The sequence below is a fragment of the Morone saxatilis genome, unplaced genomic scaffold, assembly GCF_004916995.1.
Source record: "Morone saxatilis isolate NCDOM2014 unplaced genomic scaffold, NCSU_SB_2.0 Contig16, whole genome shotgun sequence".
NCBI lineage: Eukaryota > Metazoa > Chordata > Actinopteri > Moronidae > Morone > Morone saxatilis.
Genome location: NW_023339718.1, coordinates 19,429,300 through 19,447,263, shown reverse-complemented (window position 1 = coordinate 19,447,263; position 17,964 = coordinate 19,429,300). Strand labels below are relative to the sequence as shown.

General features: G+C 41.4%; 1 protein-coding gene across 2 annotated transcripts in view; it reads right to left on the bottom strand.

Moving 5' to 3' along the window:
* slc39a14 (solute carrier family 39 member 14) overlaps positions 1-17,964 on the bottom strand; it is a 22,601-nt gene that overhangs the window by 4,113 nt on the left and 524 nt on the right. Inside the window, exons 1-8 of one of the 2 annotated variants that reach the window (XM_035658441.1) lie at positions 15,096-15,487; positions 12,743-12,926; positions 11,196-11,548; positions 9,437-9,614; positions 5,536-5,705; positions 4,049-4,171; positions 1,321-1,494; positions 214-442 (exon numbers count right to left, since the gene is read on the bottom strand). In XM_035658441.1, the coding sequence (XP_035514334.1) occupies positions 214-442; positions 1,321-1,494; positions 4,049-4,171; positions 5,536-5,705; positions 9,437-9,614; positions 11,196-11,519 (1,198 nt within the window). In that variant the 5' untranslated portion in view covers positions 11,520-11,548; positions 12,743-12,926; positions 15,096-15,487. Of the gene's footprint in view, positions 1-213; positions 443-1,320; positions 1,495-4,048; positions 4,172-5,535; positions 5,706-9,436; positions 9,615-11,195; positions 11,549-12,742; positions 12,927-15,095; positions 15,488-17,964 lie in introns of those variants that run through there. The other variant, XM_035658440.1, reaches the window with a different exon arrangement.

Sequence of the window (17,964 nt, the reverse complement as noted above, 5' to 3'; positions counted from 1 at the left end):
TATATATATATATATATATATAAAAAAGCTAGACTGAAAAGTGCCACTTTAATCCAGTAATTGTGTAAGACTTGTTGAAATTCATTATTATTGGATTATAGACTTTGTAAGACACAGTGGACACCCTGCTTGAGACTTGCAGCCTGGTAGAGGTTCAACGCAGCAACGTGGCATCAGGAAACATCTGCTGGCTCAAATCCCGTCCCGACTCACCCAGCTCATGGGGGAACTCCTCACACAGGATGGCCACGGAGGTGCTGATACCCTGGAAGACGGAGGCGGTGAACGAGGCACCAATGGCCAAGCCGTCGATAAAGTTGTGCAGGCCATCGCTCAAAGTGATCATCCAGGCAAGCGTGCCGATGTCAGAGTAGGACGTCCCTTTCAGCCAATAGCAGCCACCGCCGCCAGACCGCCCCCCGCTGTCTGGACTCTGAGAGTCCTGGGATAAACAGAGCGACAAGGTTAATATGTGTGGACAGAGCAGCAATATGCAAATAGCACATCATGAACAAGGAAGCGTTCAAATTCAGATCATAATTAGGCTACATACACAGAATTTTAAGTATTTTATATCATTTTTGGATGAATTGCCGATAAAAGTTGTTTCTAACACTTCTGCCGATCCCTGGTCACAGATTGAATAAGTCTATAAAATGAGAGAAGTGGGCGCCTGGTTAGCTCAGTCGGTAGAGCTGGCGACCCATATACGCAGCAGCTCGGGTTCGAGTCAGACCTGTGGCCCTTTGAAGCATGTCGTCCCCCCTCTCTCTCTCTGCCCCCCCTTCCTGCTTCCACCCAGCCATCTCTATCAAATAAAGGCATAAAAAAGGCCAAAAAAATAATACTTTAAAATGAGAGAAGTTTGTACAACTGAATAACTGTTAGAGGCCTGAAGAAGTACAAAATAAAGTTTTATTATTTTTTTTACGTTCCTGTCCAATTATTCATTTTGCAACCCCTTTGAGGGGTCTCAAACCTGTGGTAGGGAAAAACCGTCTCAAATCACCTTCAAATAGGCAGATGTTTTCTTTAATAACTATGCACGTACAGCTACACTTTTTGGGTCCACTTCTATGGATGACCCACTTTTTAAGGTAATCTTCTCCAGTATTCACTTATTACAGTGAAAGAGCTGATTGAGTAATTTTTTTCAACATTGATATGTAATGTCCCGCCATTTGTCCCTTTGTGATACTGAATTTATGAAGTAATGAAAATCTACTACTACAGTAACATAAAAATGCAGACATGCAGTACAATTCTTCCACAACTAAATGAATCAAAGTCTTCTCCTCCATTCTCTGCCCCCAACCTTACCTGAGGTGTCTGTGCAGGACTGAGCATGAGCTCGCCCTCCCCTGTGTCCACCTTGCCCAGAGCCAGACTGCTGGCTTCTCCATTCTGCTGCAGCTTCTCCTTCTCCCCCTCCTCCACATCCCCGTCGGGTGTCGAGTAACGATCTGCACCGGGGTAATGACTGTGACCGTGGCTCTGAGAGACAGAGAGAAAACAGATATCACGATCAATAAATAACAGATTTTGACATATACATTGCTGGGGGAAATTTCCTTCCTGTCAAATGAACTAACCTTGAACTTCGGTTATCCAGAAAGGCTTGAATTATCAAAACGATACTTCTCCATTAACATTGCCGTTGTAGCAGCACTCTTTCATAAAATGATTTAATCAGAACCACAGAGTGCAGGTGACATGACATTTCTGGTCACAATTTCTTTTCTCTGGGATTTTACAGAGCCTCTCAGGCAGCGTTCACTCTGTGGTTGAGCTCTTCAAATACAAATAAAAACCCAGGAGATTCTGTGTGCCATTTCATTAAAGTTTGCAAGGCCTCTACGGTCACTGTCTTATCGCAGGTAAGGGTCAGAGCAGTGACCATTCCAGTGAACAAAATTACATTCCTTACCCAACAGTTGTTAATGGGTTTTTTTCTTCTTTTTTTTGCAGTGAAAGGAAAATCTAGGTGCCAATTTAGGTCAAAAAGCATTTGTAATTGGATCATCAGATATATAAATAATAAATATAAATAGTTGTTAATTAGGTTGGATGGACCATATGGCTCAAAGCTCAGTAACCACAAGGTGGAGCAACTGTCCCGCAATGACCCACCTGCATGTCGCGCTGCTTTTTGAGAATGATATCAGTAGCACCATCAGCATATACACTCCTACTGTACTTTCTGCCAATCAGGCAGGAAGTCAAGTAAGTAAGTGGCCATGAGCCAAAAACAATTCACACCTGAACAATTCACAGTCCATCACGAGCACAAACTATTCAAATAACAAATATTCAAATAACAACGATACTTGAGAAGATGGAACCTTTTAATGTTATATATTTACCTGATAAATTAACAGTTAATCCCCAATTACCACAAAATTACCACAGCATATTATATTTGAGCACTCGTGTGTTTTCAGTGACAGTTTTCTTTACATATAAACTTTGTGATCTTAATCCATTAGTGATGACACAGGCCATGGGTCAAGTGTACAAAACCCAAATGATAAATGATTCTTCAAAGCCAGATATCTCCACTGTGGCAACTAGTGGGGGCAGTACAGTGAACTTCAGGAGTGACTTGGGCCCAACCCTCCCATACAACTGGTTAAACCTGCCACTGATGCACACATAACGAGCAGGAACAAATTTAGTTGTACGTTATGACTGACCACAGAACAAATATTGTAATATTTATATTTATATTGTAACATTCAGTTGCCTGACAACATTGTAACAACATGGTTAGGTTTGTTAACTTGAAGACATATTGGAGGACAAATGAATAAAAGAAAAGATCACTACAAGTCCAACTTGGAATGAGTCATTTATTAAGGTTCAAGGATTTTTTGATGAAATGTCTTAAGCAAGTTTAATGTATATCATTACCATAATTGATTATGGAAACATGGGAGAATTACAGTTGGGTGATAATTAAGTAGAATCATGTTGTGATGGCATAATCAGTTTTCAGTTTCTAACCATTTCAATAAACACCCCTTTGTTTATTTTCTGTGGGAATCTTGTGTACATTCATGTTTTCAAGATCCAATTAAAACAGTCTTGTATTGCCCGACTCTTCTATGATCTGTCAAACTTGTGAGCTGAGTGATTTCATCCAAACTGTTCTTGATTTCGTAAAAATAACAGGAGAAGTGAAGAGACCATCTTAGTTTCTCCTTTGCTTTGGAGTTGTGGTTTTCTGCTGGTCATACTAGATTGTGTCTTTGTGTGCCGACCTTGGATACAAAGCTGCTGCCTTAAATAACAGCTCTGTGAGGCTCACAAAGTACAGTTTTGTTGAGACTACTACGGAGATATGGATTCAGTGCTACACTTGTTCATTTCTTCTGTCTGGTAAACTTCCACTTAAGGTACTGTACTTTGTGAGGGCACTAACTTAACTTTTTTTCCTCACCATCCCTTCGTCCTTACAATTTAACCTGTGCCAAGCATCGACATATAGATCCATCAAGATGGATGACATAACAGCTCTCAAAACATCTCTATTGCCTTCTAGAGGCTGACTGCAGTTTAAGTCATAACGTCTGCTGCCTTCATGTTATCAGATATGAGTCATGGGCTAAAAGTTAATGTCAAATACATTTTTACCAAAGATGGTTTCTGGCATTTTAGGTAGTTCTCTTAGGTAGTACAGTCATATATTATGTTCTATCTATCATATATTAAGTGCTATTTGTTCTGATAAGTTTTCATTAGTTATTTAATTTTAGTTATTATTTAATTGTAAAAGAGGGTTTCACATAATGATTGACAGCTGAGCCCTGCTTGCCATCGTGTTGGCTGGGTGTATGGGCGGGACCTTGATAACGCTGCGCCAACCCCAATCACTAGAGAGAGTCTGTGTCCAACATTTTGGTGTCTTTGGTCTTTAGCTGCCTCCTGCTTCGACAACTTCCACATAAAGTAATGTTGACACATATTGCTGATCCCAATTTCCTACCACCTGTATCCACCAATAAAACAATATAAGGGGAATTTCACATCTTTCTTGCTATGTACTCACCCCGTTTTTCTGTTTGAGAAGCACTCTGAGGACCTTTTCAGTAAAGAAGAAGAGGTAAAAGCCTCCAAACACCACTGCAGACTTGGACACGTAGAAATCCACCATGGGGTCAAAACCAAAGGCCTACCACAGGGGAAAGAAGATGGTGTTAGCTTCTGATGAATATTTATAGTGGCTGTTATTACAACATTACTGCCTGACGTTGGTTAATGTGCATATTTTTAAAAGGAGGTACTGTCTGAAACAAATGTCACGTGTTTTACCAGGTCTTGAGAGTGAAAAATGTGTGGTTGGTGAATTGCTTGTTTTGAACCGGATGGGTGGATCTAGGCTGTCTAGTCAGCTGTCTCAAAACAAGAGTGAAGTTTCATTTCTGGCAAAAAGTAAAAAACATTTTCCCCATGTTTATATTCGCTGTCAGGGTCAACTGCTTTTATCTCCGTGGACAACTTCACTCTGCTGAATGTCTTTGGCTGGTTTAACTTTTGTCCATCGTTAACAATAACATCAACTAGAGCTGACATCCTTTTAAGATATTGCAAAGATATTTCAAAGCAGCCTCTAACCCAAGAGACAGGTTGAATTATGTATGTAATCTTCTCCCCTTCAGCAGACACAAACTTCCCATAAATCACACCACTTAAGCTTTGAGGTATACAAATGTGTTTTGTTTTTTTTTACTATTTATCCCAGGTGAATTGATGCAATAAGTTACGAAACAGTTTGGCCGTGATGGGCGTGTAAACCGTCTAGACAGCATCTAAAATGACAACTGCTCATATTTGTGGGTTATGGCACTCTAACTTCAGTGTGTTGACATGCACCTAAGCTTCCTTCAGTTACCCCCACTTGTTAACCTTCATGTAAATGAGAAACCTGAATTGAGGTACATTTCATTTACATGGCCATTTTTTATTTTTAATTGGGTTTCTAACAGTCAGGGTACACAAAGACTTCAGACACAAAAAGTAGTAGTAGTCGGCAGCCTCATACAGTATGTGACCAATACACTTAAATAATGCCAGCTTTTGCATTACGGCATTCATTCATTCACTGAGGGGATTAACCAATTGTTAAGTTGAAGAAATCCTATGAGTGGTATTGGATGATATGATGATTTGTCTACTGACTGATATGTTGCTGGAGTGTTTCTAAAAGAGAAACCATCCCACTTCCCAAATGTGTAGTTTTTAAATCCAGGAATCGTTCTGATCCTACTTTGATTCGTTAGGTATTTAGTTCACTGATTCTCATCTAGTAATTTTATCTATTAACATTTTCTCAATTCATTTTTGTTACAGTTTTCTTCTAAAGTTTATTAGGAACAGTGAGCTAAAACTAATGCAGTCAGATACAAAAGCTGCAATAAGTCCTTCTTTCATGAAGGTTATAATGTCAAGTTTTGCTGTTTGTATTTAATTCTCTTTCAAATCTGCACTGAGGCTCTGTGAAGGAGCTGCAGTGAGTCACAGCAGCATCGACACTACCTCTGGGATGAGCTGAAACAGGGCGTTGGAGTAGAGGGTGCCAATGGCCAGGGCTATGAAGTAGAGCAGCAGTCGCTTGTAAAAGGTTTTCTTCATGAAGGGGACCACGCTGGCCCCGACCAGCGAACACAGAGAGATCAGTGTCACACACAGGATCCCATAACCCCACACTGATCAACGGAGAGGAGGTAGAGGAAAGAAGGGGGTAGGTGAGGAAAAAAAGAGAGGTAGTTAGTTGAGAACAGATTTTATCAGATTAATCACCAGGGTAAGGAACAAAAAAAATAAATAAATAAAGAACACCAACCAGTTAACTCCCTGAAAAGAAAGACAGAATTGAATGAAATCAACCTGAAGAAATAAGGAGATTTTAGAGATACCTGCAAGTCTTTCCAAAGACAACAGGCTCGTTTGTTCATTGAAAACAGATCAACAGAAGTGTCATTTGCATGTGAAGACAACAATGTGTTGTTCCTTGAAGCGGTCCCTTAAACCCCATGCATTTCTTTTGATAGAGAAGGGAAGTGATTAAAGCAAAATTACAGTTTACTGAAACCTTGTGCAGTCACACACATGCACGCACGCACACACACACACACTTTGTCCTAGTCCACTCAGGTGCATCTGGACCACTGTCCTAGCCTCAGGGTACACACTAGCTATCACTGCAGACACAAAAGGGGGCAAACAAACTTTAAATAGCCCAACAGTAGCAGAAGGAGCACTGCTAATGAGGAATCACATTTCAATTTGAAGGACGCTTTAAGGGTTCTGTGCTCCATTTCTCCAGGACTGTCTCACGCAAACTGAAATTTATGAATCCCAAAGCCAAAAAACTGAACAAAACACTGTTATAAGAGTGTTGTTTAGCTGTTTGACATGCTGCAGTGATAGAAAAGAGAGCTCAACCATCTCTCAGAGAAAAACCCCATAGCTGGCCTACATCTCAATGCCAGGAAAAGTACAGACACACAAACAGACACATGCACACATATATAAACACCCCCCAGTCAGGGCAAAGCAAAACCAAAAAGTCTTGCACAGTACTTGTTAGAGCCAGAGAAAACCAGAGCGAGAAAAACAAAGGCAGGAAGCAGAGGAAACAGATATGACCACAGGAAAGACAAAAGAGCTCTTGGGCAAAGGTGCACTAGTTTTATAAACAGCCATGTGACACTACAGTGAAACTAAAGAGCCTTTGGTGTTTGTGTTTTTGAAAAAGCAAAAAAAGTTTTGGGATGGGAAAAGACAGAAAGATATATGGGTGGATGGCAAACCTCTGGCAGGAGCTGCAGGATGGCAGTGGAGAACAGTGTGCCAATGGCAAGAGCGATGAAAAACGTGAGTGCATACTTCATATAGCGCGTCTTCATGAGAGGCACGATGAAGACTCCGGTGAGGGAGAAGGCACTGATCACTGTCACACTCAGGAAAGAAAAGCCCCACACTAGTGGTTTGAGTGAAAAGAAGGTTGGATGGAAGAGGAAGGTGTAAGATTAAAACCATCTGTCATTCATAATGTGTGGTTATCCAGCGCGAGCAATGCATCATCAACCTTTTTATTTCAATACAATCCTGTTATGTTATCAAATAAATGCAAACTTTAAAAAATAACTTTTCTGCTACATACATTATTGATATATTACTTCTCTATTGTGAAATACTAGATAGTTTTACTTCTTCTAGCCTAACCACAATTCCAATGAAAGCACTGAGAAAGGTAACATCACTTTTTGGTTGAAATGCTCACAACTCAGACATATGCAACTTGTTTTCATGAAGACAATGCTTTGGTTTTAAAAGTCTCGAGTCAAAAAGGTTGGGAACCACTGCCTTAACTGACACCTGTAGAAAAGAAATAAGGTTAGTGCACATCAGAAGTTTACGGGTAAGAAAAGTTAAACGCTCTGGTCTGTGGTGCCAGATAACTTCTTCCCACTGAGAAAGGAAACAGAAAATAGATCATGAGAGCTTGTGGTGAAGGCAGAGGCAGACTTCTCCATACGATGTAGATTATTTTATTTTTGCTTCATTTATCTTGCGTTCAAAAGTGGTATATAAATAAATGGATTATTATTAGTTATAGTGGTAGCAGTAGTTGTAGTAATTGTGGTAGCAGTAGTCGTGGAAGTGACAGTGGTGGTAGTAGTATTAGTAGTAGTAGTTTTGGCAAGGCATCAAGGGCACAAGTAGTAGACTTAAGAGAAGATACAACTAAATCAGCTTTAACTATTTTAAAACTGGTTAAAAAAAAAAGGCACTGTTAGGGGAGGGGCATGTTAATGTAATGTGAGTTATTTGATCTCTGAAAAAAGCTGCAAAAGTGTCACATTTAGATAATGAGAAACTATCAGTATATACAAGTCAGTGAGATCTGCAGTAGAGATGAATTTCCATGGCATCTGCTTCCCCGCTGCTGGCTAACAGCTCCCAAGCCAAAATAAGCTGCCTACAGGGGCAAGTGTGAGGTGAGCTGGGGCATATGAGTGGATGATAAGGGAAAACAAATTTTCCAGTGGAAAGACAGCGACAGAGCCAGAGATCTAGGCTACTAAAGCATTTCTCCTCTACCTGCCGAGGAGGAGTTAAACAGGGTTAAATGTAAGAAATGAAATTTGTGACCTGGCTCAGCAAAGCTACAGCACAATGTAATGCTTATTTTGAAAAGAATATAAAGCCATTGATGCAAACAGTCATCACATTCATAATTAAAGCTGTTATTTTTCTTTTAGTGCACACCAATGCAGTACTATAAACATCCTGAAGCGTTGCTGCTTTTAAACATAAGGTCTGCTGCAGCCTTTAGGGCAGAATATCACACGTTGACCAAGCTCTCCAAGTCTGTCATTAGCAAGCTTTTTATACCAGCTACATACTCTAAAGCCCATTTAGCCTCCATTCAACAACAACTCAAAAGGTTTTTAAATCAACAGCCAATGTTGCGCTCCAGTTTCCGAGAACTTCAGATTGGATGCAGATGCCAGTATGGCTTCCAGGGCTCCCAGGGACGTCCTAGTGGGTGTGTACAGTCTGCAGTCCGTATGGAGTTACAGTGGGTCAGCAGCCAAGGAAAGAAAGGCAGTTTGTAGCTGATGATTCTCCGTTTGACTGTCTTTACCTGGATGAGATCTCTGCTACATAACAGATATGCTGACTGTGGCACATTTGTGGAGTCTAAAGGACATGTGGGTTTTTAAGCCAAACTGAGAAATGCAATTTGAGCCTTGGCTAACTGTGCATGCTTAATTTGGCTTCCATCTCCTTTGGGGACATTGTGATATCACTATCTCTAGGCAACAAAACACATTTGGAGCTCAAATCTGATGAAGAAATGTGTTTGAGGTCTCTTTGCATGAGGTTTTCATTGGTAAGGATTGTAACTGAAAATAAGGTTGTAAAAAATTATATGTTACAGGGAAAAACTTGATTCATCATTCAGTCAGTCATTGACAGAATGATGATGTACTCACTCTGGAAGGAGCAAAGTAGTTCAAATGTACAATGCACAGATAAAGAAGCTGTAAAACTATAAACTTAAACAGCCAACAGCCAGCACAAGTTTGACCAACAGAAAACATAAAAGCCATCATGGTTTTTAAAAAGAACATCAAAAGTACATACCTCTCAATATTCATCTAACATACAATACATACAATATCCTTTTAACTGTATCTTGATAAGGCTGGCAATATTCTATATTATTCTATTTTGCTATTGTCAACTTATTCTCTGTTCAGCCTTTTATAACTTTTTAAAAATAAGCACTATTAAGTTTATAGGAACAGAAAACTGACATACAGAGGAACAAAACTCCTCACTTCTTTAGTATACAGTGCTTTATTTTAAAAAATACCTTGACATATAGCAAACATTAAATCATCAGTAACAACTCAGTGCTCACCTTCAGCATCTGTGGGCCGGGGGGAGGCGTCACTGCTTAGCTCCTCTTTATTTTGCGCCCTGCAGGTGCCAGCATCCAATTGCTGCAGCATGGTGGGGCACAGCTCCTGTAAGTGCTGTCCATCTAGCCGTGACTGCTCGTTGATGCTGTAAATAGCCAGCGTGTCCGTAGGCAAGCACTGGAAAAGAAATGATACCCGTCAGTTAGTTGGCCAACAGAGGTTACCATTCTACTTGAAACAACTGAATTAGCCAGGATGCCAGGTCAATCATCAATTTTAACTAAGCATGTAAAGGGCAGGGTCACATTTTATTGTGACTTTAAAAATACAGACACGAGCAAGATCCCGACAAAATCAAGTTTGGAGTTTCATTTGTGCCAATGTTCTGTAATGTAATGTGGACAAACCAATCAAACAGCATTTGAACACATTACCTTGGGCCTTAGGTATGTGTGAAAAATTATCGCGGGAGTGGGCGTGGCCTATATGGGAAGATTCAGCTCCATACACCAAAGGCGTGGATATAAGGTTTTTGAATGTGCGACAAACTATGCAGAAGTTACTTAAAACACTTTTCATGATAGGTATCGGGCCCTAGTAGTGAGCCAACCAAAAAAACGCATCGATTAAATTTTCCGCCACGGACAGACTATGTGCGCCGTTTAGTTTTCGAAGACGGGGGAAAGGCCTACAAAAAGCTTTGGTAGGAAAAAGAAAAAGAAAGAATTCCTTCAATTACAAAAGGGCCTTCGCACGGTCAGTGCTCGGGCCGTAATAAGTAGTAGGTAAGACTGCTTAAGATTTAAACAAAACTGGTAATCATCCGGTATTAAAAAGCTGAATTACAATGAAGAACTCGACAAATACAGAGGAAGGAGATGCCTGAAAAGGCCAATAGGACACATACAGTAGCTGTCAGCTTATGAAATCCATCTATCTCAGGTATCAAACTTCACAAGTCACACAGAAAAGTCAAGAGACTGTACCCATGGTAAATATCTAATTTCATATCATATCATGACACAGAAGTCAGTTGGAATGTAATCTGCAAGGACAAAAAGTGAAGCTGAATCGAACAGAAGTGAGGCTTTTGGATAGTGACTCACCACATAATTAAAGTGTATGAATCACTTTGAATCCATCACAACAGCAGGAAAAACATTCAATATTCTATTCAGCACAAACAACCAATCATTCTTTCCACTGTGGCAGCCGAGTATTTTGAATGTGAAAGGTGTTTAAAGACAGGCAGGTGACACGTGACCGAACACGTTACTGAACAGAGGCACGTGCTTCTCACAAACAACACACACTGCTGCGTGTCCAACATCCAACTTCTGAACTATGTGTGACCTAAACCTCTTCTATCTCAGAAGTGTTTATAACTTTGCCACTGTTACTCAGGGAGAATATATTCAAAAGCAGATCAGCAAGTTAGTCAATCATCCACGACACTAAGCATGGGGAAATATGCTAAATATTTCAGCTATGTGGCACCGGTTGCTCCTGCTTCTTCCAGACAGGACTAAAGCTGGATTTACACTTCTGAGGATCTGCCAGACCTGTGTGTGCACCTCCTCAAAAATTCTTAACACACGATGGCTTAGGAGATACCACATGGAGACCACAAGACCACACCTACATAATTCTGTTACTGGTAGAGATGGTTGATTGTGAAGACAACACGTAGCACAGTAAAAAAAACTTTTATGTTCAAGATTAAAAAGTCTTTAGAGAGGAGAATGTTTTTGTTCTCACTTTGGAGCTGTTGGATTTGGGCGGTGCGGTTATAGGAGTCTCCGCCACATTGCTGCCGTCACCGTCACCTTCACCTTCACCCTGATTCCGGCTGAGGAGCACCAGCAGAGCGCGCAGCTGGGGCACCGTGATGGTGCTGTTGTCTCCATGGCGGGCCAGCAGGTCCTGGAGCACCTGGGCAGGGGACTGTGTCTCACTCTCCCCCTGACCTGTCACTCGGCCCAAGGGGCAGAGAAGCGCAGTCAGGGCCAGAACGAACATCAGCTGGGACTGGAGGAGGGTGATGGTCATAGTGGCATGGCCATGAGGGGACCAGATAAGCATGGCTTCTTCACTGGCGGGAGGATTTTAATCTGCGGGTGGAGACGAGAATAAGAGAAACACTTTAAAAACAAATTGCTCTTGGAACTATGCACTTTGGCTCTTATTGTTGGCTCTAAATGGCAGATTGTTGTCACCAATTGGCTCCAAATGTATGAAATGGAAGGGAAACAAGACAAGATCAAGGGCAAATAAATGTTTTAAATAAACAAACTCAAACTAACTGTGGACTCCTAAAAGAAGATAAAGGTGAAATTCCCACATGCAGACATGGAGGGTTGTAACACTGTTTTAATTAAATAAATAACAAACATGTTTTTCTTTGTGTTGGAAATTAACAGTGACATGATCTCTGCTCAGCAACATGACAAATATAGTTTTTATGTAAACATTCAACACTTCCAACACATATAGTTATTTAATAATATTGCAGAATAAAGTATTGTAAACATGTATACAAATCAATAACAACGCAGAGAAATGTATTAAGCATTTGGTGCCAAATGCCAATGTTTCCTACTCAACAGTTGTAAATACTCTACACAATAACTGAGGGTCAGTAAAGGGGATTGGTACATAACCATGGTAAGGACGGAATTTGCATGGAGCAGCTTTTAGGTATGTGAAAATCCAGTTGTTTAAAAGGTAAGAGGCCAATCCTAACAGCAAATTAAACACAAAACACACAAGCCAACTGTTACCACAAACCACACAGAGGGAACAGGAAACCAGTCAGATAAACACAGCTGCCAATTGAGACAATTATAGTACACACACACACACACACACACACACACACACACACACACACTATCAGCGACAGTGACACCAGTGTAATAAACCAGCAAATGAATGTATTAACACCATCTTTACACAACACAGACATGCATAATGGTATGAATACTGGTATCAGTGTATACTACTGTTTACAGCTAAAGGTGGAACTGGGATTTAGTAAGTCAGTAAGTACATGCACCCAGTTTTACACACACAAGAATTAAAATAAAAAGATATTTAAAATCAACCAATGTGGGTGGGGAAATAGTATGTATGTAATCTTACGTGCCTTAGTGCATCTATTTTTTTCCATGCCTGACACAAACTTTCTAATGTTCCCAGCCGCCGGCTCACAGAGCACCGATTCATTTCAGTACACCCTGCAGGCCTTACATGCAAAGTTGGGCTGCATAAAAACACCCATTCATTTTTTGTAAAGAAGCACTCACCTTTACGACAGAGCCTCTAATGATCGCTGGTGTGTAAAAACGCTCTCGAGTCAGTCTGTCTGCCCTGAGGCTGAGCGAGGCCCACAGGTTACCCGGGAGCAGAGATGGAGTTGTGGGAGAATAGCGAACAGAGGGGGGGGGGAATGCCTGAAGAGAGCAGCAGGCTCCTCAGGAGCGCAGCAGACTGTAGAGGAGAGAGAGATAAAATGAAGGTTACGACTCACCGGCGAGGAAGATGAAAAAAGAAGAGAGAAGAAAAGAAGAAAAGTGGCAGTGAAGAAGAAATGAAACCTGAAATGGCAGCTTAAATGTTCTGCACTCGCTCTACTCATTGACTTTCCTTCTTTATATTCCAATCAAACACTGAGGCCACACAAACAAGCACCGGGCCAAACCCACATAATTCCCTTTCTGAAAAATGCAATGAGCATTCTTTTGGGATTCTTATTTAGCTATATGAAGCGGAGGCCATTTAGTTAGCACTGGAAGAGCACAGGGAAATACCGTAGCTCTGCAAACATCCAATTCAGCTGCTCTCGAGAAGCACAGCACACTGCCAGCTAATATGATCCAGTTCCTGTCACCGAGAGAAACCAGAAAATGCCACAGGCCAGGAGAATCAAAAAAAAAAAAAAAGACAACCTCCCACCTCTTTATATATTAACTGTTGAGATGCCCTTAAGCAAGGCACTGCACCACCAACAGCTCCAGTGGCCAACAATATATATCCGTGTCCCCGCTGGGCAGCTGTGTGGAAATGTGAGACGATATGAAGAAGTGCAATCATGCTCAGTTGACTTTCCCCAGATAAAATAGAACTTTGAAAAAGGTCAGTCTGTCGGCTTTCTCCTACTTCTAATTTGCTTTCAGTCACCAACTTCTTCTCTCTCTCTCCAAGTCTCTGAGCTGAGGAAGCAAAGAGTAGAACTCTCCTCATCAATAAGTCACCCTCTCCCCAGTGAACTGTACCTTCTCTCCCAAATCTTCCTCTTCCACTTGCTCTAATGAGGCCTTATTCTGAAGTGGGGGGAAACAAGGGGGCAACAAAGTACAGAAAATATGAAAAAAATCTTTTATAAGTCTCTTTAACTCATTTCATTTCTCTCCCCAGCACTTCTCTCTTACACAATCCCGTTAAAAGCTGCAGGAGCTCTGAACCTTGGCCTCCTTACTGCTGGCTGCTACAGTGAGAGAAACACAGGGCGGAGGCCGGAGTGGATAATAGTGCTGAAACAATAAGCTGATTGACACAGAGTGGCTGATCAAGGGGTTCAACCCATTCCCGTTCAACAGATGCACAATTTGAGGGGATTTTGTCTTATAGGATTCCCTCTTGGTAATTGTTTTTACTTTTAGGTTTCAAAATGATAAAGTCTCTGTAGCCAGTCAATGATAAATCTTGGATCACTATAAATTACAATAGAGATATTAAAGGGATAGCTACAGTTATATGAGGAAGCGGATAACCCTGGCAATAATCTGAATATTTGAGCAACTCTTTCAGGTTGAAGTAAGGTAAAACAAAAAGAAAACGTTCATCTCTATCATCTCAGAGCAGGTCAGGAGTTTCAAGTGGGTAAACGTACGACAATAAAGCGGGCTCCTCTCCCTCTAACACGCAGGAAGGAGGTAGAGTGATATCCTCTTCCACATTTATTTTTCATTAAGAGAGAAGGAAATGTTTACGGGTTACTAAAGGCAGCAGCACATCAAACACAAAGACAGTCGCGCCCTGGATAAACATGTGCCTTCTTAATGTCTTTACATTTGGGTACAACTATGTTGCCGTCTAACATATGGACACACACACACACACACACACACACACACACAGGGGTTAAAGGCAGAATCCATGTGACATTTAAGTGTCAACAAATAAGCACTACATCATTCTTATGACATTTAAACAATAGCTGTTAATAACCCAGACAAAGGCGAATTAGAATTGCAATCAATTTGCATTAGGAAATAACAGGGTTTGTGGGAAAATGCGGTCTTTAGTTTGGAAAACAAAACACTTACAATACCAGAGGGAACAAGCAGGAACAATACACCATCCCAACTATCGTTCCATCTGTTTGCCAGCATTATATCAACGTAAAATCTGCCAGTGTTTAGGACGGAGTAGATTTACACGTTTCTCCATTCACTGAGCTTTGTGGAACAAGACACAGTAGAGACGGTAGTATGGTGGCCATGGCGCTCACACTTAACATAGCATGCCTTTTGCACACTGCGCTACAGTATATACGCTCACATATCCGTATATCACGTATCGTTCTCAAAAATCCAGTATTGGCTGCGTTCTGTCCAAAATATAGCAAGATAAGCAGTGAGAAAGAACAGCGGTCACCTTGCTTCGTCGCTGCGATAATTACCCAGGACTACTTGGTACGGACACTAAATATACACAGGCACTCTGGCTCCTCAATAAGTCCTTCTTTTTGCTTTGGAGAGCACACAGGTCCACACAGCTGAGCTACAATAAACACTGACGGAGGGAGCAGCAGCTTTCTTCGCTCCCAGGTCTTTGCCTTGGTCCCAGTGTGGCTACAGTCCAATCAAAACAATGCTGCTTTCAAATGTCAGCAAGTCAGGTCGGGCTGATGTCACCGCACACTCAGAATCACCACGTCTGCTCTTGTGGTGCGTGTGCACTTGCAGTCCAAGGCCTATTTCTGGAGATAAAGGGTGGTGGGAAGAGACAGGCAGTCTGCAGCACAAACGTTAGTCCTTCGACGAGACGCTGCGGCCCACTGCCATGATGTTAAATATGAGTTTTACAAGAGAGCCGGCAGTAGTGGAGAAACAAGGGAAGAGCAGAAGGATGGGAAAAGGTTTAGTCACAGTCTGCTGGACTCCAATCCCGCAGGCACGCAGCGGATTCTACTCTGCTCACCCTTTCAAATCTTTCTGTGCTTAGAAAAATCCACAGGTTTCGGTTCGTATTTGACTTCCCTCCTGTGATGTTTCGTGTCAGATTAGAAACCACACACAGATAAGCACAGACATGCGACTAGCAGTCAAGCCTTCAGCACACCTAATAAAGAAAGAAAACAGAGAAAAGTAGCAAGCACACACTAATTACTTACACTTTCTTCACTATTGTCACCAGGCAGTCTGAGCACTGGGAGCCAGTAAATGAGTACAAGTCGTGATTAGGCTTCATAAAGGGCAACTAAACAAACCATTGCGTTATCAGTGTTCCTCACACACACACGTACACACACACACACACCCTACAGCCATGTGTAAACACAGCTCAGTGAGAAGTTTCCGTGGTCATCATCAGTTTCTCCAGCTGACTTGATTGGTCACCAGTCGAACAGGAGACACCGGCAATTCAAACACGTCTCCACCAACCAGGTCGTGAGCGGCACACGGCAAAGAGCGATATCTGAGCAGAGACCGGTACATGAGACACTGCTTACGGTTTTGCCAGGAATTACGCAACCAAACAAACTACTCGAGCCCACACAACTGTCACATAGATGAGTGAATAATTAAGGTGCTTTGGGAGCTCAACACCTTCAAATGCATTGCATCCGTCACACCGAAAGTCTCCGCTAACAAATGCAAGCTTACATCCCGCTTACAAGGATTGGGACATACTGTCACACTTTTTTCTGTAAAGTATCTCTTTTTTTGAGGGTTAAGAATCGTGGTTTAAAGGTTCCCCCGATAAACATGCTCTCAGTCACCATCAGCGATCTTTGCACACTTTTCTGACACTCAGGTTTGACTATTGGATCTTTACTCTTTTACTCTCCTGGCTCAGAACCAGCAGACACAATTATCCTTAGTGTTTCTCCTGTTTTCTTATGTCAGCTTAAAAAAAGACAACCTCCTGCTAATTCTAAAGAACAACGCATACAGTACCTTTTATGAATGGAGACACACAAACAGCTCCTTGCCCTCGCCAGTTCCTTTTTTAATTCAAAGCAGTGTCCGGTTGGTCCTCTCAGGTCTGCACACTCAGCTGTCTCATCCTGGGTCACTTTATATACTTGTTGGAGAGCGAAGGGGCAGGTTAAGCTGTGCAGCGACTCATCAACCTTCACCCAAGGCCCATAATTATTGTTTCACTTCTCAGGCTGATATCATCAACCGAGACTGTCATTAGATGAGCGACTGATGGCTGTGGGCGAGATGCTGCTTCAGCGAACGCTCCCCACTCATCCTGAGTGTACAACAAAGGGCCATTCACCATCAAATTAAAGAGTTTAGACGTGGCTTGGTCCGTCTCAACCCCTCACTTTTACCCAGAGGTTAGCTTAGAGGTCGGAGATGGAGAGGCTGAGAGCCACAGAGCACGTGCACTGAAGTCCTGCCAGTGGAGGTACCAGATGTGATCTGCCTGTCAGATCGGCTTTTTTTTTTTCTTTTGAGAGACTTTATACTTAAGTAAATTTTAAGAAGAAATGTTGCACATTTTATTTGACTATCTACATTTATCTAACAGCTTCAGTTCTAGTTACTCAGCAGAATATTACAAGCAAACATATGATAAGCTCTGGAAATATAGTGATATGAAACATGCCAACAGTTATTATTTGGCGTAGTTGGAGAACACTTACTACATTTAAAAACCTCTTAAAGACTAATGCATACAGATTCATCCCCCTAAAACTCTTAAAATGTCTACTTTTGGTTGCAGTAGCAACATTTTCAATGCAAAATATCTACTTTTGATTAAGTTACGTTTAAGGTTTATTTGCCATCACAGTATTACTGAGGGTTCACAAACCTTTTACATGCATGAAAAATAAGAGTAATATGTGGTGTCAAACTTAATTCAGAGTTAAAGTAACAAGTATTCCTTGCTTTGCACTACTTTATGAAGTTTGGTGGCCGTCTTGTCTGCTCTTACACTGTATGCTTAAACTATATGGTTTAAAATGTATATTAATCTAACTATTATTGTCTTTTCACCCCTCTTCGAGACATGCAAAAAACTATAATTCCATGACTATTCCAGGTTTTTCATGACCCTACGAACCCGGACTGCTAGTCTTTGTACAGAGAACAGGAAGAGTGTGTAACAATCCGATGAATTTAAAGGGAAACTGCATTTATAAGTATGCTGACTGTTGCAGAATCGTTATGATTTTAAAGGGGAAATAGAAGAACAGCATCCATCTGGTTCATACCATGCTGTGACTGGAAGACTGCTCATTGTCAGGGTTGCTGTGTAGACCCACGTTTACACACACACACACACA